The sequence below is a fragment of the Sabethes cyaneus genome, chromosome 3, assembly GCF_943734655.1.
Source record: "Sabethes cyaneus chromosome 3, idSabCyanKW18_F2, whole genome shotgun sequence".
NCBI classification, from domain to species: Eukaryota; Metazoa; Arthropoda; class Insecta; order Diptera; family Culicidae; genus Sabethes; species Sabethes cyaneus.
The window spans coordinates 229,631,219-229,654,207 of NC_071355.1; the positions used below are offsets into that span (position 1 = coordinate 229,631,219).

Sequence of the window (22,989 nt, forward strand, 5' to 3'; positions counted from 1 at the left end):
AGCCGTCTCGTCTGGTAGTAAGCGAATTTGCATTTATTGATTTTCCTTTCTTATTCATCAAAGCGAAAATAGCTATCAATTATATAGCGAAACTGGTTTTGTCGTTAGAAAATTTCGTGATTTGTGCAATTGTGAAGTAAAGCAGATTTACTTTGATCCTAGTTCGACGTAAGATAAAAGAAAACAGTATAAGAGTGTTTCGAGTGGGGGCACCAAGTGTGTACGAGAGAAACGCAATAACGCGAAACAATCTTGAAGCGAATTTTTCCAATAAACTCGTTTGTGGAGTGTGTGTTGTTGTGCAAAACCAAATGACTCACAAAATGAAGCGAAGAGTTTCGATACGAATAGACCAAAATAAGTTGAAGGTGGTCACGTTTTGCATACTTTTGTATGTGTCTAATTTCTTGCCTGCGTTAGAAGCGCGAAAGACGAACAACAGTCGCAGCAAGAGCTCTTCTTCAAGCAGCGGACGTATTTCAAAACCTGCAAAAACTCAGACAGCCCAGACTAGTTACAGTAATCCTGGGTCGTTGAGTTACAACAATTACCAGCAGAAACCAAAGCCGCAACCATCAGCACCAGTAGACAACTCGGCCAATTCTCGACCAATTGGATGGAACGTAAATAATAATCCAGCGGCAAAGCCTGCTGCGCCTCCTCCATATCCAGCTCAGAATGCACCGAAAGCTCCACCTTATCCTGTTCAAAGTGCAGCTGGAGCGAATAAACCACCATATCCAGTGCAACAACAACATAACATGCATCAAACTCATGGAGCACCGCCACCGCCGTATTCTGTAAATCAACACCATGGAGCTCCGCCACCATACTCGGCCGTTAACAACCCCAATCTCAATTCGCCATTCAATCAACCACCACCAATGTACAGCGCCGGTAATCAAGGTTTCAAACCAGGACAGCCAGGCGGTTTCGGCCAACCAGGAGGATTTGGTCAACCGGGAGGATTTGGACAGCCTGGTGGTTATGCACAGCATGGTAGCTTCGGACAATCCGGTGGATTTGGAGGTCATCAACCCTCATTTGGTGGATTTCCAGCAGGCGGAACTGGATACCATGCTCCACATGGTGGATTCCAAGGTGGCGGTGTAGCTCCTGCTGTTAATTATGCACCTGCACCTAGTTTCCCGATCAATGCTATCCCGGTTGGAGCATACAAACCGCCGTCCTCTGGAATAGGTCTTGGTGGTATAGCAGCCGGTGTTGGTACAGGATTGCTAGCTGGTGCGGCTGGTGCTGCCATATATAATGCCCTTAAACCGGAAGACCGTGTTATCTATCGCGATCGTGTAACTGTAGTGAATGCTAATCCAGACAACAACAATAACGCCGTACCGGTTGCAGCAGCTGCACCAGCTCCTGGAGCTCCCGCAGCACCGGCCGCCGCACCGGTAGCCCCTGCTATGGCACCTGCTCCAGTCGCCGGTGATTCCACAAATCCACAAGTAGCTGCACCAGACGCCAAGGATGGAGGTTTAGCAGGTGTTCCTAATACTCCAGTGATCATGAACAATAACTCGACGAGCGAGCAATCGAACAGCACCACCGAAGCCTCTACCCCTACACCATTAGCTCAATATAACGAAACAAGCCCCGCGCCGGTTCCGACAGGAAAACAGTATTATCCACCACCCGGCCAGTACTACCCAGCTACCGGGCAATACGTGCCGCCAGGAGAATACGATCCAGCTACTGGAGTTTTTACCCCCGGTCGCTACATTCCAGACACCAATATTTTCCAGCAGGGCCAGTACGATCCTCTGTCACAAATTTTTACACCTGGTAGTTACGATCCAGCCACCGGGCAGTTTGTATCAGATCCCAACCATGGACCAGTTAATTTGGGAGCCCCTACTGGATCCGAGGATGCTGCCGTTCCTGTTACCAGTCAACCATTGAATCAGTCACCGCATGAAACCAACGGATCCAACATGACACCAGCAGTTGCTAAATCGTTCCTGCTCACAGCGCTACCGGCACTTCTGGCCGCCATCTGTCGTTACTACTAATTGCTAATGCAGCTACCTAGGTAATTGCAAAATTTACCGTGCATTGCTGGCATGTACGATCAAAGATAGCTCTCTTACAATCAATTTTTTATGAAAAATATCTGATCATATGCCGGAACAAACACTACTAGTCAAAATTGCGTGGTTTACTTGTTAGTTGAACTTATGCATGCTTAAACATCAGATCAGTAGTTGTGAAATACCAAATTAAAGACAGAAAATAACACCGAATACAGTCGAATCTCAACTGAAACCGAATAATCAAAAATAATTTGGAACATTTTTCGTAGGAACCTGAAAGTGAGATATGGATCAAATCATGAATAATGCTATTGGTTTGTGTACAAATTAGTGCATATTAGTCGTATCACACGTAAATCTAAAGGAGCCGCTTAGCTTGTAACGCGACAATTTATACTTGCTAATACATATTGTTAAAATTGGAGAGATATGTTGAAACGAATCTCGGAAATTTACAGTGATTGGTGTATACAGTGTTGGTAAAAACTGCAATCAAAATCTAGCAAAATTTCACGAAAGACGTGTTATTACTCACTTAATATTTGCGCAACAATATAGACGTGCTAATAACGTACCACGCATCTTTGGAGAACAAAATTAAAAATGTCAATCTATTTTATTTTGCGTAATTTAGATTTAGCAGAAACTATAAGTTTCAAGTTAGATTCCTTTGCATGACATCACTTGCAATTATTAGTCACCTGCAAAACAAACATCACTCACTAAAGTAATCTCTATGGTGGTAGGAAATAGTTTTATAAGCATTCAGTCACTATATGTCACACGTGTTGCAATAAATCATGGAATTGTCAACGCCTAATGAAGAAATAGGAAAGCAGTAGGAAAAGCTTTCTATATCGGTAGGATTACCAACACTATACAAAACATAACAATAATTACCAGCTAATATAACTGTGCTGAACATAATCTCACATGTAAAATCTACGAATACTCTCATAAACAAGCTCTAGTTTCTCGATAATTTAGTACTCTTTAACATTGCCAAATTTTTCCTTTCCCTTTGAAACGAAATTACTCGAACCCAGCTATAATACATGGTAGCTAACTATTTTAGATGACTTTACAAGGCTATCTTGCCCTACTATGGTTACAACATTCGACGTAGCGATACCTTCAAATCAGTAACAATGTTAAATATATATTCAACAGAGTCTACAGAGAAATTTAATGTGATAGATATAACTGTTATAACAGATACCTAATGATACGAAAATACAATTCACTTTGTCACTTTTATGAATGCTAGAGCGAAACAATGTAAATATTTTATTTTGATGGATGTTATGGAACATCTTTTCCTATTGTACGCCAGATCTGTCGACTGTAAAGCAACACCCGATTTGAAACATAAAATTACGATAAAATCAATGAGAAAATATTAACCCAAACATACACTTCGGCACTCATGTGTGTTCTTACAACCGCTTTAATATTGATGCTGAAAATTTTGCAAAATTGGTTCCGCATAGAATAATCAGCCGAAAATAAACTAAACCCTTTGCAGCGGCATTCAGTTCAGTTCAGAGTTATCAAAATACAGATACTAATCTTCAAGATATCGATCGTACACTTAAATTTGTTTGCTATTAATGTTTCCGTTTGGTACATAAAGCATTAATAAAGCCCCATCCAATCCAACAGTGTTTAACTTGAATGTAAATGAATAATGGTGTAAGACAAGAGACGTCACCTGGCTTATGCTTAGTCCTCTTTTTCCGGTGTGCCTATCCTTTACTGTTACTGTTAATTACTGTCATTTTCCAATGTAATTGGTTTCAAACTGTACACGAAACGGAAAAGAGAAGTGGTCGTATCTTGCCTTAGACTGTGATGACAATCCGGATATGAATATAGGGTAGAGGTAAAATAATGCAAGCGCTGCATGTCTTTGAATGTTTCCAAACAATTAATTCGCCTAGCTGTTTGATTTCTTAAATGGTTTCTGCTAACTTCCTTTCTTTGAGACATTGGAAAGAATAATGCCAACATTCCAAATGCTTTGCGAGACACAAATTCCTAAACATTGCATGACAGACTAAAACTTTACAGAAAAGAAAAATGCTTTTCCTGAATGTCTTTATCAACTCCCCGTCGTACCCCGGTAGTAACAACCTGTACCTTATTCTATGCTGAAGGTAGTTTTGGGAGCTCTATTGTTAACCATTTTGAACACTTGTCTAGTCAGCTGTATCCTGTCATATTTTATTACTCTCGACAAACTCAACATATCTGTAATTGCGTTGCAATACGTGATTCATGTATCTGCGCCAAACACCATCTTCCAATTTCCCATTAAATATGGAATGCAACACCGTACGCTTGAATACTCCGTCGATTCGGCAATCAACTTTGTTCAGCATTTTTATTACCAAATTCTATACAGCGTTAGTTTTGATCATCATCCGGCTTCTGTTTAACTACGATTATTTCTCACGAATCAGCAATATCTAAAAGTGCTCTTTCCCACTGCCTACAGCCGTCCGAAACACGCCCGAAGAATATTGAGACGTCCTCTCTCAGCAAGATTTCGGCACTTTCAAGAACCGTAGCTATGTAGTAACTGTTGTCAGCTTTGGGGCTGTTCTCATTGATCCACGAATTAAGGCTGTCTTTCAATGACTAGACGGAAGGTTTTCACTAAACTAGAAGCAAGGCCTGTATCCTCTGCTGCTCACAGAAACCCTTTTCACTTAGCTCGATCGATCCTCACACTCGTCTGAAAGATTTGCACCTCAGGAGATCGGGTAACCAACCTCGGCAGAAACTAATATCGTGTACGAACAGGGACGTAGGCATTCATGCGAATGGTGAGTGTCGGCTTTGCTAGGCTCACGGCTGTCCCCATGTCCGGAGCGGCTCTTGACGACTTGCCGCATCCTCAACTCTGCGAGTGCCGGTACTACCGGTTAGGAGCGGCTCACAACATCGTCTGATCCGAAGCGGGCAGCTGAATCAAGAAACGTGCTGTTTCGGTCCCTAGTAAGGCAACCAACATAAACAAAGTTACTACGAACAATGAACGAAATTCGACTCGGAGCATTCGCCATAGACAACGGTGATGAAATAAGGACTTGAAATTGATGCTTGGTACCTAAAACTGCAGATCGCATGACAGAAAGGCTTAATTTTACCAGAGCGATGAAACGATAATCGAACTAGGAACAATCTTTGTAATAATGATAAGACGAATGCACGATCACGTGATAAACTGGAAGGCGATCAATGAGAGGATGTGTTTGCAGATCACTGTCAAGACTATTGTCATCCGAAGCCGCTTCCGATACTGTTGACAATGGAAGGGCTGACAACAAGTTTCGAAGCAAAGTTCATCCGGGATACCGCATGTAATTGATGCTGCGGGAATGCAGCGCATTGTTTTCCATCTATAGTTTGTCGTATGTAGAAAAATAGTAGCAAAAGTCAACCCTATCTTCTATTGCTTACTTACTTACTTCCTGGTTCATGTTCGCCGGTCCGGCAACACAAAGGGATGCACTCAGAGATCTTCACTGCCGACTGCACTGCACGCCTGGACAGGTTCTCAGCTTCGGATGTCGTTGACTAAACTGCGTTGCCATACGCCTCTGGGTCTTCTTCATTGTCATTGCAGATTCCAGTTCTCTGCAGATCTCGCATCTCAATGGCGATACAACAGAAAAAGGCGGAACAGAAGTTACCCTATAGGAGTGCCTACAAACGATAACAGTGTCCCGGCTCCTGATTTCGAGCCGCTAAATACAGCCACCAAACAGGACCGACTCTCGGCAGAACTCTACAAAAACGGTAAGAAATCATTGGCAACAACACTCACTTCAACGGCATTTTAAAGATATACTGAAGGAAAAACTACCGAATGAGTGGATAGAAGTAGTGGTTTCACGCTGATCAACACCGCTTACAAGGTGCTCTCCGAGACCGTCGTCGGTTCCCAATAGCAAGAGATTACGTGGGGCAGTACCAGGCGCGTTTTATGGGGCGGATACGGATTTCTCACACCGACAAATCCTCCAAAAATGTCATGACATAATTTAGACCAAACCTCGTGTTTTTAGACTTGACCTTGAAATGCGGTCAAGCATATATTAATATTTTTTTAAAACGGTGCGGTGGTTCTACACTTGATGCTGCAGGGGTAGGGGAAAGTAATGAAGAATTTTTGAATGTAAGGGGAAAGAGTGGAAAGGTGAGGGGGGGGGGGGGGGTTTGATAGCTACGTACGCTTAATAAGTTGTTGTGACTCCTACCTTTTGTCCAATGCAATAATTTGCTTTTTCGTTTTCCTTACTCTTCTTTCCCGAGAAAACTTTCATCCACTTGAAAATTCTTCTCACTTGCCACCACGACGGGAATGATTTTCGGTTTACAATTTTACAATTTTATTTGCTTTGTTTTTATAGTATTTTATTTGTTTTTACACTAATACTATATTATAATAATTCCTTGACTGTTAGAACGAAATAATGAAAAAAAATCTAATCTAAAATTCATCATCACACTCGTGCTGCTTGAGGTCAATCAATTTATCAAAACTATCATTACATTTGTTGCAAGGATATAACTTTCGCCCGGTGTGCAGCCGTTGGTGCAACCGGAGATCGCGGTCCCGTCCAAAAGACTTTGAACATATAGAACAGCTGTGCGGCATGATTTTCATATGCACTTGCCGCTCGTGTCGGAAGCGATCTGCAGAGTGAGCATAGCGATTATCACAGCCTTCAAAACGACAAAGGAAAGCCCTTTCTTTAGTATGAACCGCTCTATGATTATTAAGCTGGGACTTATATCGAAAACCCATCGGGCATAGATCACATTTAAATGGTCTCTCGTCACTGTGAGTTATCATGTGATTATAAATATTTGAGTATACCTGTCCACATATACTACAAACTGTACCCTCCGGTTGTTTACGACTTTTGTGAAATCTTTTCTTGTGCAATTTCAAAATTGCTTCTGATTGGCACTGTCTACCGCATATATCACAAGAAACTTCAATTTTCTTAGAACACTGTGGCCGATGAATAATCAGTTTTGCTTTCTTCATACTGATTCCGCAAAATCTACATCTTATCGAACGAGTCTTGCTTTTATGGTTCAGTATTTGGTACCACGTATTATATCCTGTGCTGCAAGCTTCACAGAATAATTTTCGACCGCTGCATCTGACGGCATTATGGGATTTCGCATTCGCATGACAGTCCGCTACATGTTTGACTACATCAGCGAAGCATTTACTAACGAAATCACAAGAAAAAATACAACACGCATAATCTACTGGCTGGGGTTTGTAAACGGTTACAGTTATACCGCTGGCATCCAGGTGGGTTTGAGCGAAAACATGTTTCCTAATTACTCCTATGTTTCTAGTCTCGAATACGCACTCGCCGACCTTAAAAAAGAAGGAAACAAATAAATATTAATATTACGAATTAGCGATTCGTAGTTGTTAGGGATACGAACATGTTACATATTAATATTTACGAAATCGTACGAAAATATCAAAAAGTTTTACATCAATCTTAACAATTAAACTTGGTAAGAGATGTGTTTGGAGACAATACACAATGTGGTATTTTGTTGTGTTCCAGTTTAAGTCTGGTGTTGTAGTAGGACAAAATATTACAGTACAGCTTGTACATTTATTTATTAAGTTAACTAAGTTCCTTACCTTGCACTTGTAAAAATTTGTATTAGAAAACTTTGCTTGATGTTCCTGCAGTTCTTCCTCGTTCTGGTACTGTTTATGGCAGTATTTACAAACCCACAAGTTCCTCCAACGATTGCTGGGATTAGGCGGTCCGTGAACGTTTTTACGATGCTCAATAAGATTGTCTTCTATATCAAACTGTTTGCTACAACCACAACAAATAAACTTTGTACACGGAACCGTATCAAACAGAACCCTGCCATCTATGGTGTCTCGGTGAGGGCAGACCGATCTGTGACGATTTACATCCCGTAAGTCCCAAAGAAATACCTCGCATGGCTGACAGTAATAATAAATTCCTCCGCTAGATATGGACATGTGATGTGAATATTCGGCCTTAGCGTTGAACCCTTTACTGCATTTAGTACAAACCAACGGAAACGGCTTTTTGTCTGCAAATCAAAACAAAAACAAAACACATAAAACAGAGCTACTAGTTTAGTCATTGAAAGAACTAATATTTACCTTCATTATCAACATGCACTGTATGTATTGCAGAAACATGTCGTTGTAAATCATCAGCTGTTTCATGAAAAGTGAAACATCCACAACAACATTCACGGTCAGTTTTCAGAACATCTATTATGTTATCTATATTATCAACCTTGGTAAATTGTTTAATATCGGGCGCTTCCGGTTTAAAACTTGATTTGTGTTCAGCTACCGTCATAGGCGGCATTTCGTTGCTTTCATCTGACTGCTTTGGACGACACACAGAGCAATGGTTAATGATATGTCGCAAGCTTATTGAGTCAACATCGCACCCATCCATCTTACAACAATACACTTTTGTTTCAGCGCGGAAGGATGGATCATTATTAAGCTTGTCTTTATCGAGCTCCAAATGATGGCGATCAATGTAGTGCTTTTGAAATTCTTCAACGGTTTTCTCTAATTTCTTGCATCCATTTATCTTGCATTGATATCGCATAACAGACTTAGTTTCAAAATTATCGAGAAATTCCGCTCTTTCAGCAACGCTGTTGCAATGTAATATTGATGTTTTATGATTTTTGAAATCGTAAATGCGAAAATAAAATTTTTCGCATAGTTTACAATAATAAAATGTGTCGCGTTCTGAATACGCCATGTGATACCTAAATTCACGTTTGTTACGGAATAACTTCCCACAAACTTTGCAAACAGAACGAGACTCCTCCTCAGATAACTTTTGAGCATGATACATTTCCCGATGTTGCTCGAGCTCAGAGTCGGATGGAAAAAAAATCTTACAGCTGCAGCACATTGGTCCCTTACGACGAACTCTTTGACACGTGTCATCTAAATCTTCAACAAATTCGATGCAATTTTCGATATCCCAAACGAATTTGAAACCAATACTATAATTAACTACCGCAGGACGATTCTGTAAGAGGTATTTTTTTCAAAATAGCCGGTAGAAAAACATGATCCATTTAAACCTACCTTTTTAGGCAAAGCGCTAGGCTCTTCATCCACCGAACAATCGGATTCCGTTTGTGCATCTGGGATATCGAAATCAATATCCATATTCGGATTTGAATCCGTTTCGAGGTTACTTAGTTCTAGCTGCTTTGAGTCCGTTTCGAAGTTAGCTAGTTCTAGAGGTTCGCTTGCACTGCTGATGATGTCGTTAAAATTCCTAAACTCCAAACGACATCCGTGACATATACTGGAGAATAGATGGATTGGAGTTTCCAAATTGCATATCAGGCAATAGGTGTGGGTAAGACTACATTCTCGTGTGTTCCAGCGTGGAAGAGCAGCGGTATATAAATCAACGACTAAGTCATCTCTCGCGGCACCCTCGAACTTCATCATATCCCATTTGCGTACTGCTTGACTGAGAAATGACAATTCCGCTTCCAAGCACTGCTGCTTAAAAATGCAAGCCGTACTTACGGCTTGCAGGCAAATATCACATATGTAAGGCGATAATCTATCGTCACCTTCGATTACTACACCGGACAAAAACTCAACCATATCGGTGACTTTCTTATTCCAGGTATCGCAAGCACACTCCAATGCAATCAACTCATCGACATCGTGTTTCCCACATAGTCGACAATATTGTTCATTTACTTCTCCTTCAGGAGGTTTTTGTTGCAGTTGAGACTCCCAACATTGTTTCCAAAATGTATAGGTCTGATTTAACCGATCGACACATAGACTGCAAATAAGGCGCTGTATTTCAACGTCCTCATCCAACTGGCACATAGTCAAAAAAAAGTTGCTTACTAGAAATTTAATGTAACAGGAGGAAATAATAAGCAAAGCAAGGCTACATTCCGTTTTTATAACTTGACCTTCTGCTTTTATTCGACTTACAAAAAGGAGGAAATTTATAGTAGGTATATGAAAAAATATTTAGAATATTTTCTTTTAGGCAGAAGTCATTTAAGGCATGCTAATGTTACCAGTTCAAATAACACTAAAACTATACTTATGATAGAGGTAACACGGGAGAAACTAGTAGCTTGAGTAGTCGGGTGTGCCTCGTACAATCATTACATTAATAAGATCGAGCTGGCAGGTTTTAGAACTAAATATGATATCGATTTAATAATTTAAAATTCATCTTTAGGGCCTAATCGGCAGTTATTTGAAATTTGCAGATTATTCCACAAAGGCACATTCAATAAATATAGTTGCAACTCGTATTACAATATGTGCAAAATAGCTACTCCAACATATTAAGAAAAATATTTACTTTAGGGAAAATTGGTTAATACTATCTTAAAAGCGTGATTGCATCAATGGTTGTCAATTTAGATTACTAAAAATTCCTTTAATAATCTAAAATGTCAATCATCGGACGATGAAAGCCAATTTTGTCATTATAAATGCCTTACAGGAAAAAAGTTTTGGGGACTTTTTATCGGGACCCGCTCTATATTTGTCGTAGCCTACGACTCGTAGGTCTTAACTCTCGGGGCATGACATTCGACATGGTGGAATTCTCAACCTGAGAATCTCACGATACATTAAGCGCAAAAACATCTTTTCGAATATTCCTAACTTGTTTCACTGAAACGTGTCAGTACCTATAATAATAAGCACGGCTTACCTTAATACCAACGATAGCTTTAATTATCGCTGAAATCGTATTTTGAGTTCCAACTCGTTGTGACAACAAAACCAAACCTGTGGTTTCTTGTTGCTGACAGATCCAACAACTTAAGGTCATTTTTCGATTGAACATCTAAAACTGAATTTAGAAACCTTCGCTTACAATCACTTGTACGAACCTATGTTGCAGGAAACAATTTTAATGATTAATTTTACTAATATAATTTAAGAAGTTTTAACCAAATAAAACCAAACAATATTCAACCGCAGCGACCGGACCGCAGCCAAATGGAAACTTGACAATGACAGTTGATGAAAGATCCACAAATCCCAATAAGAAATCTTCTTCTCATAAGGGAAATTAAAGAGAATATAAATTCGCTGTCCGAAAGGTGAAAAATTTATTATCAAAAATTATGCTGCACTAAAGAATGCAAAACACAGACAATATTTTGCACAAATTCTAATAAACGCTCCATATGGGCAGTTCTATTAGTGTACAAAAATAGATTGATTTGTGCTTAAATCACCAGAGAACTTATCTGTGCTTATGTATAGCGTTGAGGCACCAGAGGCACAAATCTTCTAGATGACTACGAGGAACGTGCTGCTCCAGCCACAGATACTAATACATATGATACATAGTTATAACGTTTCACTTTCCTTTTACCTTGTTAGCATAGCACGCCTCAATAAACAAACCCTAAAGCCTTACCCAGGTAGCCAATAAGCGTTAATATAAGCAGTAAATTAATCGTTTATTAGCATCCCTGGCGTTTTAAACTGCAGGTTGCTGTTTATCAGCTTTCTGGCTGCATAACTGTTGTGAATTGGCATCCACAATGCTATTTAAATTCTTCTTGTCGGTAACAAGCTGCAAATAAGCATTGTCAGCACTATAAGAGGGCTAGCAGTAAAGTAGCTGCTTATTTTGCCAAAATAGCATTTAAGGCAGCTTAAATGCTTATTGGTTTGCATACAAATTGCATTAGAAATGCTTATTGGTTACCTGGGTAGTTAACTTAAGAAAATTACTTGATAGTTTCGTGACTTAGGGTGCCTACAGAGTGCACGCGACAGCGACCTGACGCGACTTCGCTCACATTCATTTAAATACGCAACTCTTTTTCGCCAGAAGCAGGGCTGCGTATTTAAACGAATGTGAGTGGGGCCACGACAACGCCGTGACTTCGCTCACATTGCTTTAAATGCGTAGCCCCGATTCCGGCGAAAAAGAGTTGCGTATTTAAATGAATGTGAGCGAAGTCGCGTCAGGTCGCTGTCGCGTGCACTCTGTAGGCACCCTAAGTCACGAAATACTTCGTATTTAAACGAATGTGAGCGAAGTCGCCTCGCATCGCGTTTACTCTGGCGGTACCCTTAGGCCCTTAGACAGTCCTGCTTCGGGCGAAAAAGGGCTGCGCATATAACTACAGCAAGAAATGTCGCGTCGCGTTGCATGTCGCTTGCACTCTGGCGGTACCCTTAGGCCCTGTACAGGGTAAACGCGACACGACTTCGCTCTCATGTCGCGTTTACTCTGTACGGGGCCTTAGGATGCCTACAGAGTGCACGCGACGGCGACGCGACGCGACTTCGCTTACACTCATTTGAATATGCAGCTCTTTTTCGCCCGAAGCAGGGCTACATTTAAAACAATGCCTTAGAAAGACGTTTAAGCCTATACAGAGTAAAAGCGACTGCGACTTCGCCCACATGTTGCTAAATGCACTTTGCCTATTTCGGGCGAAAAAGAGCTGTGCGTATAATTACGTAAGGGTTTGTTCCTCATTTTTGAACCCGCCCTCCCCCCTATATAAGATTTTAACCAATCCCCCCTCCCCCCATAAAAAATCTTGTAGCGAATTTGTTTATTCAATCCGGGTTGGAACTGGATGAATTTGATCTGTCAGATAGGAGCAAATGAAAACAAAAGTTCGCTATTAGTAAGATTTTTTAGTAAGACATCAAAATTCAAGTTTTATTTAAAAAAGGTAGACATTGAAAGAATATTTAAGCAGTCAACAAAGTTCAAACACGTTGATAAAAACCAAAGTTCAAACAAATTCATAAAGAAAAACAAAAGTAAATTACTGCCTTGCTAATACCACAGACAAACAGACATAACTTTTTGAATAAAATCCTACAAAAAATATTACATTTTGGGTGCCATACTAATGTCGTGGCTGTCTTAACCAAACGAAACCGATATAATCTGTGTATCCGTTCAAAAACTGAAATTTACTTTCAGAGCCGTTTAGTTTTCCCAGTTTTGGGACTTCTCTTTCCAACGAGAATTCAATGACACACACATTCAGAAGTTTCGATTCCGAAGCAACTCAAAGCAAGCTGTTTCTCTTTCTCTCTTGTGTTCTCCGATATTGAACACACCCTAAACGACAGCAAATGTGCATATTGAGGGTCATTCTTTCCTTGTCTAATACAAAGCAGCTTATGCTCATCTTGTTATATATCTTAAAGCAGAAGTGCCGTTGCTTAATACTATCTAAAATAGTCACACTGAAATAAATATCTAAAACAAATCACTTTTTAATTTTATTACACCCTTCTACAAGGGTGCGGTGCTACAAGGCCTTGCAAACTCGTTGGTAGCAAAGTGAATCTCGCAAAAGGCTTCACGAACAAAAACCAAAGGTTGAAAATCGCAGATATACCTTAAAGTATCTTCACGTTTTGCAAGGGTTACCACTTTACTCTTCTTTCCCATACAAAATTTCTGAATCTTCACAATCGACACCAGGACAGGAGTAATTTTTGGTTACTCAAATTCTCTTTTTTACAAATTTTTACGTGTTTACCATTTTATTTATAACGTTTTAGTATTTATGCTTGCAAATTATAACATATTACTGTTAGAACGACATAACGAAAAAAAAAGTCAAATCTAAGATTCATCATCACACTCGTGCCGCTTAAGGTCGATTAATTTGTCGAAGCTGGCACTGCATTTATCGCAAGGATATAGCTTTCGCCCGGTGTGCATCCGCTGGTGTAGTCGCAGATCCCGGTCTCGTCCAAAAGATTTTGAACACATAGTACAGCTAAACGGCATGATATTCATGTGGACTTGTCGTTCATGTCGGAAGCGATCGGTAGCATGAGCATAGCGACTGGTACATCCTTCATAACGACAAAGGAAAGCTTTCTCTTTTGTATGAACGGCACCATGATTATCAAGTGCTATCTTCGATCGAAAACCCATCGGGCATTGACTGCATTTGAACGGCTTCTGATCACCGTGAGTTAGCATGTGAGCCTTAATATTCGTAAATAATAATCCACATACGTTGCAAACTGTACCCATTGATCGTTTACGAGCATTTTTGTGATAATTTTTCTTATGCACTTTCATAAGTCTTTCTGCTTCAAACTGTTTACCGCATACATCACAACCGACTTCAATTTTCTTAGGACAGTCTGGTTGATGAATAACCAGTTCTGCTTTCGGCATATTTCTGCCGCAAAATTTGCAAATTACTGTAGGCCTTTTGCTTATATGGTTCAGTAGCTGGTACCAGGTATCATACCCCTTGCTGCAAGCTTCACAGGGAAATCTTCGGCTGCCGTATCTTACAGCATTATACGATTTCGCATTATTATGACATTCGGTCACATGTTTGACTACATCAGCATGGGACATGCTAACGAAATCACAAGAAAAAATACAACATTCATATTCTGTTGGCTGCGGGTTGTAAACGGGAACACTTAAGCCGCTGGGGTCCAGATGAGTCCGGGTGAAAACATGTTTTTTGATCACTGCTATTTTTCTAGTCTCGAATATGCACTGGCCAACCTGAAAATGAAATGAAAATAAACATTGCTGTGTAACATGGTTGATTTCTTAACAAACACGAATCGCTATTCTATAAAAATGTTGTTTTATAATACAACCGGGGTACTTTTTATTTAAAAATTAGAATATTTAATTTCAACAGATTAAATATTCTAATTTTTAATTAAAAAGTACCCCGAAAAACGGTTCACCGGAAAAGTGTGTTTACTGAGTTACTTACCTTGCATTTGTATAAATTTGTATTAGAAAACTGAGCTTCATGTTTTTCTAGTTCTTCTTTCATCTGGAAGTGTTTGTGACAGAAATTGCAAACCGACGTGTTCCTCCAACGATTGCTGGGCTTGGGTGGATCATGATGAACGCTTTTGCGATGCTCAATAAGTTTGTCTTCTAGATCAAACTTTTCGCTACAACCACAACAAACAAACGTTGTACACGGAACGGTATCGAACAGAATCTTGTTGTCTATGGTTTCTCGGTGAAGACAGACCATTTTGTGGCGAGTTACTTCCCGCATATCCCAAAGAAATAGCTCGCATGGCTGACAGTAATAGTAAATTCCTTTGTTAGATACGGACATGTGATATGAATATTCGGGCATAGCATAGAACCCTTTAGTGCATTTATCACAAACAAATGCAAATTTTTTTTCCGCTGCAAAAGAAAACAAAAACATATGACATTAAAAATGTTAATTTAATAGTTGAAAGTACTAGTATTTACCATTATTATCATGTACTGCTGAAACATGCAGTTGTAAATCGTCAGCTGTTTTATGAAATGTGAAACATCCACAGCAAAATTCACTGTCGGTTCTTAGAATACCTATTGCGTTATCTATGCTATCAATCATGGTGAATTGGTTAATATCTGGAGCTTCCGGTTTAAAACTTGATTTGTGATCAGCTATCGTCATAGGCGGAATTCCGACGTTTTTCTCTGGCTGCGTTGAATGATACACAGAGTAGTGCCTAATCATAAATGGCAAACTTATTGAAACAACTTTGCACCCATCCACCTTGCAATAATGCATTTTTACTCTTGCCCGGTAGGATGGATCATTGATAAGCTCCTCTTTATCGAGCTCTAATTCATGACGGTCAGAGTAATGCTTTTGGAATTTTGCAGCGGTTTTCTCTAGTTTCCTGCAGTCGCTCATCTTACATTTGTATCGCAAAACCGTCTTCGTTTTAAACTTATCGAGAATTTCCGCACTATCAGCAATACCGTTTGCATGTATTGCTGCTTTGTGTAGTTTAAAATTATAGTTGTCAAAAAAAAGTTTTTCGCAAATTATGCAGTAGTAAAATGTGTCTTGTTCTGACTTTGCCACGTGAGTCCTAAGGTTACCTTTGGTACGGAACAACCTCCCACAACCTTCGCAAGCGAAACAAGATTCCGCCTCAGCGAGCATTTCAACATGATACATTTCGCGGTGCCGCTCCAACTCAGCGTAGGATAGAAAAAAAATTTTGCAACCGCAACACATTGGTCCCTTACGACGGACTCTTTGGTACATGGCATCTATATTTTCAACAACTTCGAAGCAATTTTTGATATCTGGAGGTGGTTTGGCATGCTTGTTATGATTAACCTCCGCAGCACGATTCTGTAAATGAAAATTTTACAAGATAACAGATAGAAAAACATATCCCATAAAACCTACCTTTTTAGGAGATAAACTGACAGCACTGGGCTCTTCATCTATCGAACAATCGGATTCCATTTCATCCACATTCGAATTTGAATCTGTTTCAAGCTGGGCTATTTCTATAGGTATATTTTTACTGTTGATAATGTCATCAAAATTCTTGTACTCCAAACGGCATCCGTTGCATGTGTTTGAGAATAGATGAAATGGAGTTTCCAAACTGCATATCATACAATAAGTGTGGGTAATATTACCCTCTTGTGTATTCCAGCGCGGAAGAGCAGTGGTATACAAGTCAACGACTAGGTCATTGCTCCTGCCATCCTTGAATTTCATCATATCCCATTTACGCGCAACGTGACTAAGAAATGACAATTCCGCTTCCAAGCACTTCTGCTTGAACATACAACCCTTATTTACGAATTGTAGACAATCGTCACATATGTACGGCGATAATCTATCGTCACTTTTAATGACTACCCCGGACAAAAACTCAACCATATCGCTGACCTTCATACTCCAAGTATCGCAAACACAAGCTAATGCGATTAACTCATCGACGTCGTGTTTCGCACATAGTCGGCAGAAATATTGTTCGTCTTCTTCGCCTTCAGCACATTTTTGCTGCAGTTGAGACTTCCTACATTGTCTCCAAAGTTTATAGGTTTTATTTAACTGATCGACACAGGGACTGCAAACAAGGCGGTCAATTTCAACGTAATCATCCAACTGGTAGGGAATTAAAAAAAATTATTAGATTATTGCCCTTCAAGCAAGTTTTACGTTCTCAAATAGCACTAAAACATTTTTTATATGTATACGATTTTAGGCTGGATGGGCCGTCATCGGCCTCAGCCAAAGCCTGATAGAAGGAATAACAAAAAAAATACGATTTTAAAATATTTATTTGGAAACAATTTGTTGGGATCAAATTATTAGAAGTCCTAGCACAATTTCATTTAGCCAATATAATATTATGACTCTATGAGTGTTTTAACCCAAAAATCATTACACAGTAAAGATTTTTTTCGAAAAAAAAACCTTTATCACTATCATCCTTATTCTGTATTTTGAACGGGTCTTTATTTCGTTCGACTTGTTTTGTCCATTTGATTTTGCTGGCGGAATACCATACCATCCAGTTTCGTTCGAAATACAGAATGAGGGTGTATATCTCAAAATGCCGCTGAGCTAGATTTTATCTTTTGATATCAAAAGAAAATTATTTTTATAAGGATTCCAATGATGCGGTGCTTATTCACGGCACGCATCTATTTCTGGCAGTTTTTGCCAAAAGAAAGGCATTGTACCCTAGTTTACTCGAAATGAAGAAAACTGAAAAGGTCTAAAAATCCATATCGCCGGGTTCCGCTGTGAAAAAGTTGATCTTTTTGCGCCACAAAGAAGATATTTCCATGAAGAAACGACACCTGGTTGTTTTTTTTACGTTTTAATCACATAAAAGACATTTTACCCTATTATTATCAATATAAAGAATTAAGGATAGGTTTCTTGGGGCGAAAAAAGCGCTTTTCGGACAGAAATACCGGAAATATCTGATATAAATTCAGCTGCTTGCTGCCAAAATTATCGAATGAAACGTATGCGATCACTTGCTATTTCTTTCTCGCATATGCTGCGTAGCTGAGACGCCAGCGACATAAAAATGGCGTAATAAGGTGCGCATTTGCCGAAATACGTCTGACCGACATTTCTTACCGGGATTTAGCCAATGCTGATGCAATATAAGCGCGAAAACAACTCAAATATTCTCATATTTTATTGAAAATTTCATTTATTGTGCTAATATCTAGTAAAAAACAGCTTACCTTGATACCGACGACAGCTTTAATTATCTCGGAAATCGTATTTTGCTTGCCAATTTGCGACAACAAACCCAAGCCAGTGGTCTTTTGTTGCCGACAGATCCAACAACGATCATACATTTTTCGAATGAACACCCAAAACTAAACTTAGGAGCACTCGCTTACAATCGATATACAAGCCCAACTTTTGTAAAACACTTCCTGTTATCTATTTATTTTATTAGATATTTAATTATAATCTAAAGATGTTTAGAACGTTTGAACCAAAACAATTCAAACGCAGCCAAATGGAAATGTTACAGTGACAGTTGTTATGATTGAAGTGAGGGGTTCATATATATATATTTGTTACACAGAACAATTTCCTCAAGGGGTTTCCAACAGCAATGATTACTACGCACCTTTGAAAAAAGTTACTTTTGATTACAATACTTTACTGATTACCTCTGATTACCAGTAAGCAATCTCTTGTGATTACTATAAATTAATCATGGTTACCAATGATTACTTAAGATTATCATCTACTGATTACCATTGATTACCTAATTAATTCGTAAATGATTATGTAAGTAATCTCTGATTACTACGCACTCATACGCCTTACTGGAAACCCCTTGGGTTTCCTGTTTCCAACAGCAGCGATTACAACTCACGAACGCACCGCTGCGAAAAATTCTTGGAAAAATTACTTCTGATAACCTTACCTTGACTTTAGCAAGCTTGACTGTCAGCTTTACTGATCATCACTCTTGATTACCGTGAGCCCCCGACTTTCTTTAATACGAACATTTTCAATCTGACCTCAATTAATATGAATAAGCGTGCACATTAAGTGAAAAGTTGGTCCTCAACTCACCTCAAGTTTTAAGACCCCCATAAGCGTTCGAACATGCTGGTCAAACCAGCCGAACATGTTGGACAAACCGGCAAAAGCAGATGTTGGGAATGAACCGCCAACATTTTGTTCATTTCCAACCTAATATATGCGCACATGTATGGGGTAATGAAATGAATACACCCAACGGCTGTTCTTCGTAATAATTCACAGTGTCAATCAAATTGTTTCTATGCTAGTTACTTCATGTACTGATTAGGGTAAATGTGGTATCTTGGCCCATCCGTTACGCGGTCTCTATTTTAACCCACTCCATTTGTTTTTGCCGTAGTGAGCCAAAATACCTCATTCGCCCTACTTAAGGCATCACTAAATTCTCTGTTCAACCACTGACGAAGTTCAACTGTATGAAGTAATTTGCGGTTTCGTCACTAAACGACTAAACGAGAATATCATTAGCTGGGGCTCATATGTGTGGGGTTCAGATTCAGAGTGGTGGAAAGGATCCGGGAGTTTGGAATTGGATGTTGTTGATATTATTTCTACTACAAACAGCTTCAGCGAGGGCAACACCTAATCACAGAGAACAGACATTCATCTTAAACTCGCTACGTGTGTAAAAGCTCAACCGTCATTTTGAAAGTAAGTGGTAATGCTCCCGCTACGTGGCGCTCACATCACTAAGAGGATTGATTTTGATTTTTAATGTCTGTCAATGCATATCAAAGTATTCATGTTTTCACCAAGGCGTCGCTATAGCACTAGCGTGTTGTTTATGCAATCTGTTGAACAAAAATTAAAGTAAACAACATTTATTAAAAATAGCAGTGCTTGAGTTATTCCTTTTTAACTCATCCGTTAAACTATCTTTGTGTAAATAAACCAACTTTTTTTGCATTTTGGTTCAAAAAGATTCTGTGCGGCTTTCCGCACCCGCTCGTCTATACGAAAGTCTTCATGACGGTAAGGTTCTCTGGAATGTGATCAAAGTTGAGAAGGCTGCTGCAGGTGCCGCCGCAATGGTGTCAAGCGGTACGAATGGTGCGTTCAATTATTGTAAAACTCTAAACACGACACCTATTTCCGGTAATTATCAAATAAAATTAATTCTTCAGATGCCTTTTGGTTTCTATTTTCGATTTTCAGCCAGGTTCAATAAATAACATAAACAAAGTTACTGCCGTTGCTACAGTAACTTATATCAGAGTAGCCAGTATTTCGAATATGCAGAGTATAACAAGACAATATATTAAATTTGGCAACGAGGATATTGGACAACTGGTGCACCTGATGTGAGATGTCGCTAGTGTCTTATTAAAAAGTTTACACACCATTTGCATGATATTTTATATAAGCATAATTGTCTGTTCTCTGTGACCTAATGTCAAAAAATTTTTAAATGTGTGCGTGGTGGAATACTGCACAAACCGCATAGACAGTGCTGACATTTACCGTTCGCATACTTCGCCGCGTATACAAATATGTGGTTAAATTGCATTTGCAATTTTTTTTTTCGAAGTAAAATTTTTTTTCCTGATGAACACAAATCACTATCCTATGCACATCGGCAATCTAAATATTCTTTGGTACATTGTAATCACCATCGTTAGAAACCCCTTGTTCACATGTTTTGCCATTCTCATAACGGTCATAACGCCTAAACATATTTTGGCTGCAATCTTTGTTTAGTGCGCCGTAACGATTCTCAGTCAGTAACGTTGTTTTTTCCGGTCGGAACCCGGAACATTTCTATTTACTTCAGATACCAGAAAAATTTAGTGTACCGCGATATCGTTTGTTACTGAATATTGTTACAACGGATTTAGATCATTTGTTGCCCCTAGTAATATTCAATTTAGGGCAAGTTTTTGCATAAAGATGTCCAATACTAAAGAGTGCGAAGATCTGCGCTGTCGCATTTGTTTACGAACCGAAGTTGATGAGCTGATGTCTCTGTTTTGTGTCGCTGCTACTCAAAAGATGTTGCTGGCGCACATGGTTCTTGCCAGTACGGGCATTCCAGTAAGAGGACGTTCGAAATTTTTCACCCTACAGCAAATTTGAAAGGGTCAACAAAAATCAAATATTTGAAAAAATCATTTAATTTTAGATTTCTACAATGGATAAGCTACCACAGCTGATGTGTGATGAGTGCATGGAAAGTCTGGATGTGGCCTATGCATGCTGGAAACGCTGTCGTCAATCGTGGGGAAATTTCAAGCGCTTTAAACCGCAAAACGATGAGGATAGATATAACCGTTGCCGACTTTGTTTGAAACACGATGCCACAGAACTTGTGTTGCTTGGTGGTATCTGCGAAGGTCAGATTTTAAGTATCAGCGAAATGATACAACAGTTTGCTGGCATTGATATAATTGAAAATGATGACTTTCCCCGATACATTTGCGACATTTGTCTCAATGATTTAATCACTGGATTCGAATTTCGAACGCTTTGCCGGCAGTCTAATGAGAGCTTACGTAAGCCGCTTACTAAGGATGCCACACTAGAATTAAAAATACAGGAACGAAAGTCAGGCATCGATGCTATACTTTGCAATGATTCTGTTTCCATCAACAATATACTAAGGAAGTCTAAAACGTGCTTAAACGAAATACCTTCCCAGTTTAAGACGCTTTCAAAAACTACTGCAGCTAAGAATCCAAAAAGTAAATCATCGAATATCGCGACCAAAACTGTATCAAGGAAGAAATCAACACAGGTTGCAAAAACCACCGCCGGCTCCACACCAACTAATGCAAACCTAGATGAAGCTTCGACGGTGGCAAAAACATCCAGTCCGAGCCAACCTCGAAAATTATATTTTTCTTCTTCATCCGAGTTAAAAGAACTAATAAAATCAACACCACTCAAAAAAACTGCTGAACCAAAACAGCAGTCTACTACACCTCCAGAAAAATGGCAAACGGTTGCGTCGGAAAGTGTGTTAATTCCACACCGTTATGAGGACATGGACAAAAAGAAACATTTTTCTGTATCCAAAATCTTGAGCTTCATGTGTTCCGTTTGTCGGATGACCTACGCCGTGAATGCGATTCTCGCAAAGTGTGCTAAATGTCAATTACCCGTTAAAAACTTTCGTCCTATTCAAACTGCTCAAGCATTGGCCAATGATGAGTTTCAAATTGGATTCCGTTGTAACGAATGTGATTTCTACACTGTAATGAATGAAATGATTATTTTGCATGTAAAAAAGCACAATAATCAGACAACACAGTTTATTGATACGGAATGGGAAGAAGAAATAGCCCTTACCGAAATTAAAGAAGAAACCGATTGCGTTACTGAGGGTGGTGGTGAAGCAGATCCTTTGGACATAAGTCGAATTGAATTGAATAGAACTATAAGTAATAAATCGCAGAGTGTAAACAATTCAATAACAGGTAAAACACCGCAGCACAGCAGTCCGACCAACGACTCCAATCGATCTACCAACGAAAGGAACAAAGAAGGCAACAGTAAACTATTGTAAATAACCGTCTGGAATACATACATTGAACCATTTTCTTTGCTTTCAGTAAGGCCGGTTGAGACGGAGTCGCACAACACTAGACAGAGAAGAAGCAAATTTGGAGTGTCGAAACAAAACGATGATTTTGTATATTGTTGACGACTTTATCTTAAGGTTTAATTTAGTTTTTTCAATATTTGTTCAATATTTAGATTAAAATATAAAGTTGTGCGTGACAAAGAAGGATGTATTTCGTTTCCTAAAATGATTCTTCTTGGTTAATTAGGCCAAAGGAATTCGTCACGTCATTGTTTAAAATACGTATTTTCATTTTACTACCTATTTACATGTTTTATTATCATAGGATTTTCTCTGACGGGATGGTAGAATGTCATATTTCAAAAAAAAAAAATCTAAATGCGAGCGTCGTGAAAAGTAAACTTAAGGTTTTGAGGGCCAAACTCAGAAATTTGGTTATCGATCTTCAACATTTTTGCTCCATTCAATTGGAAAATGATCTATGTAGAGTGACTATATACAGAGTGGCGACAAGTCATCCCAAAT

General features: G+C 39.2%; 4 protein-coding genes across 4 annotated transcripts; 2 read left to right on the forward strand and 2 right to left on the reverse strand.

The window, feature by feature from the left end:
* LOC128741421 (trithorax group protein osa-like) lies at positions 1–3,700 on the forward strand. The gene has a single exon (XM_053837227.1). The coding sequence runs from the start codon at positions 312–314 to the stop codon at positions 2,028–2,030; it is 1,719 nt and encodes a 572-aa protein (XP_053693202.1). The 5' UTR covers positions 1–311; the 3' UTR covers positions 2,031–3,700.
* Positions 3,701–6,516: 2,816 nt separating this feature from the next.
* Positions 6,517–11,067, reverse strand: LOC128742173 (zinc finger protein 729-like). The gene is made up of 5 exons (XM_053838429.1): positions 10,823–11,067; positions 9,202–9,963; positions 8,242–9,142; positions 7,738–8,168; positions 6,517–7,458 (listed from the first exon to the last, which is right to left on the reverse strand). The coding sequence occupies exons 1-5, from the start codon at positions 10,955–10,957 to the stop codon at positions 6,550–6,552; spliced, it is 3,138 nt and encodes a 1,045-aa protein (XP_053694404.1). The 5' UTR covers positions 10,958–11,067; the 3' UTR covers positions 6,517–6,549.
* Positions 11,068–13,612: 2,545 nt separating this feature from the next.
* On the reverse strand, positions 13,613–18,285 carry LOC128742986 (zinc finger protein 865-like). Its single transcript, XM_053839487.1, has 5 exons — positions 18,122–18,285; positions 16,308–17,021; positions 15,365–16,250; positions 14,862–15,295; positions 13,613–14,641 (listed from the first exon to the last, which is right to left on the reverse strand). Exons 1-5 carry the CDS (start codon positions 18,236–18,238, stop codon positions 13,730–13,732), a joined length of 3,063 nt encoding a protein of 1,020 aa, XP_053695462.1. The 5' UTR covers positions 18,239–18,285; the 3' UTR covers positions 13,613–13,729.
* Positions 18,286–20,694: 2,409 nt separating this feature from the next.
* Positions 20,695–22,600, forward strand: LOC128743441 (uncharacterized). Its single transcript, XM_053840019.1, has 3 exons — positions 20,695–20,975; positions 21,064–22,432; positions 22,493–22,600. The coding sequence occupies exons 1-3, from the start codon at positions 20,832–20,834 to the stop codon at positions 22,582–22,584; spliced, it is 1,605 nt and encodes a 534-aa protein (XP_053695994.1). The 5' UTR covers positions 20,695–20,831; the 3' UTR covers positions 22,585–22,600.
* Positions 22,601–22,989: the final 389 nt, after the last annotated feature.

Excerpts from the sequence above, each read along its gene's own strand:
- LOC128741421 (XM_053837227.1), top strand. The coding sequence starts at position 312 with ATGACTCACAAAATGAAGCGAAGAGTTTCGATACGAATAGACCAAAAT.
- LOC128743441 (XM_053840019.1), top strand. The coding sequence starts at position 20,832 with ATGTCCAATACTAAAGAGTGCGAAGATCTGCGCTGTCGCATTTGTTTA. Across the intron at positions 20,976-21,063 it reads TTGCCAGTACGGGCATTCCA|ATTTCTACAATGGATAAGCT; the intron begins GTAAGAGGACGT and ends ATTTAATTTTAG. Across the intron at positions 22,433-22,492 it reads AAGGAACAAAGAAGGCAACA|TAAGGCCGGTTGAGACGGAG; the intron begins GTAAACTATTGT and ends CTTTGCTTTCAG.
- LOC128742986 (XM_053839487.1), bottom strand. The coding sequence starts at position 18,238 with ATGTATGATCGTTGTTGGATCTGTCGGCAACAAAAGACCACTGGCTTG. Across the intron at positions 16,251-16,307 it reads TCAGTTTATCTCCTAAAAAG|AATCGTGCTGCGGAGGTTAA; the intron begins GTAGGTTTTATG and ends TTTCATTTACAG. Across the intron at positions 15,296-15,364 it reads AGCAGTACATGATAATAATG|CGGAAAAAAAATTTGCATTT; the intron begins GTAAATACTAGT and ends TTTCTTTTGCAG.
- LOC128742173 (XM_053838429.1), bottom strand. The coding sequence starts at position 10,957 with ATGTTCAATCGAAAAATGACCTTAAGTTGTTGGATCTGTCAGCAACAA. Across the intron at positions 8,169-8,241 it reads AGTGCATGTTGATAATGAAG|ACAAAAAGCCGTTTCCGTTG; the intron begins GTAAATATTAGT and ends TTTGATTTGCAG. Across the intron at positions 7,459-7,737 it reads CAAATTTTTACAAGTGCAAG|GTCGGCGAGTGCGTATTCGA; the intron begins GTAAGGAACTTA and ends TTCTTTTTTAAG.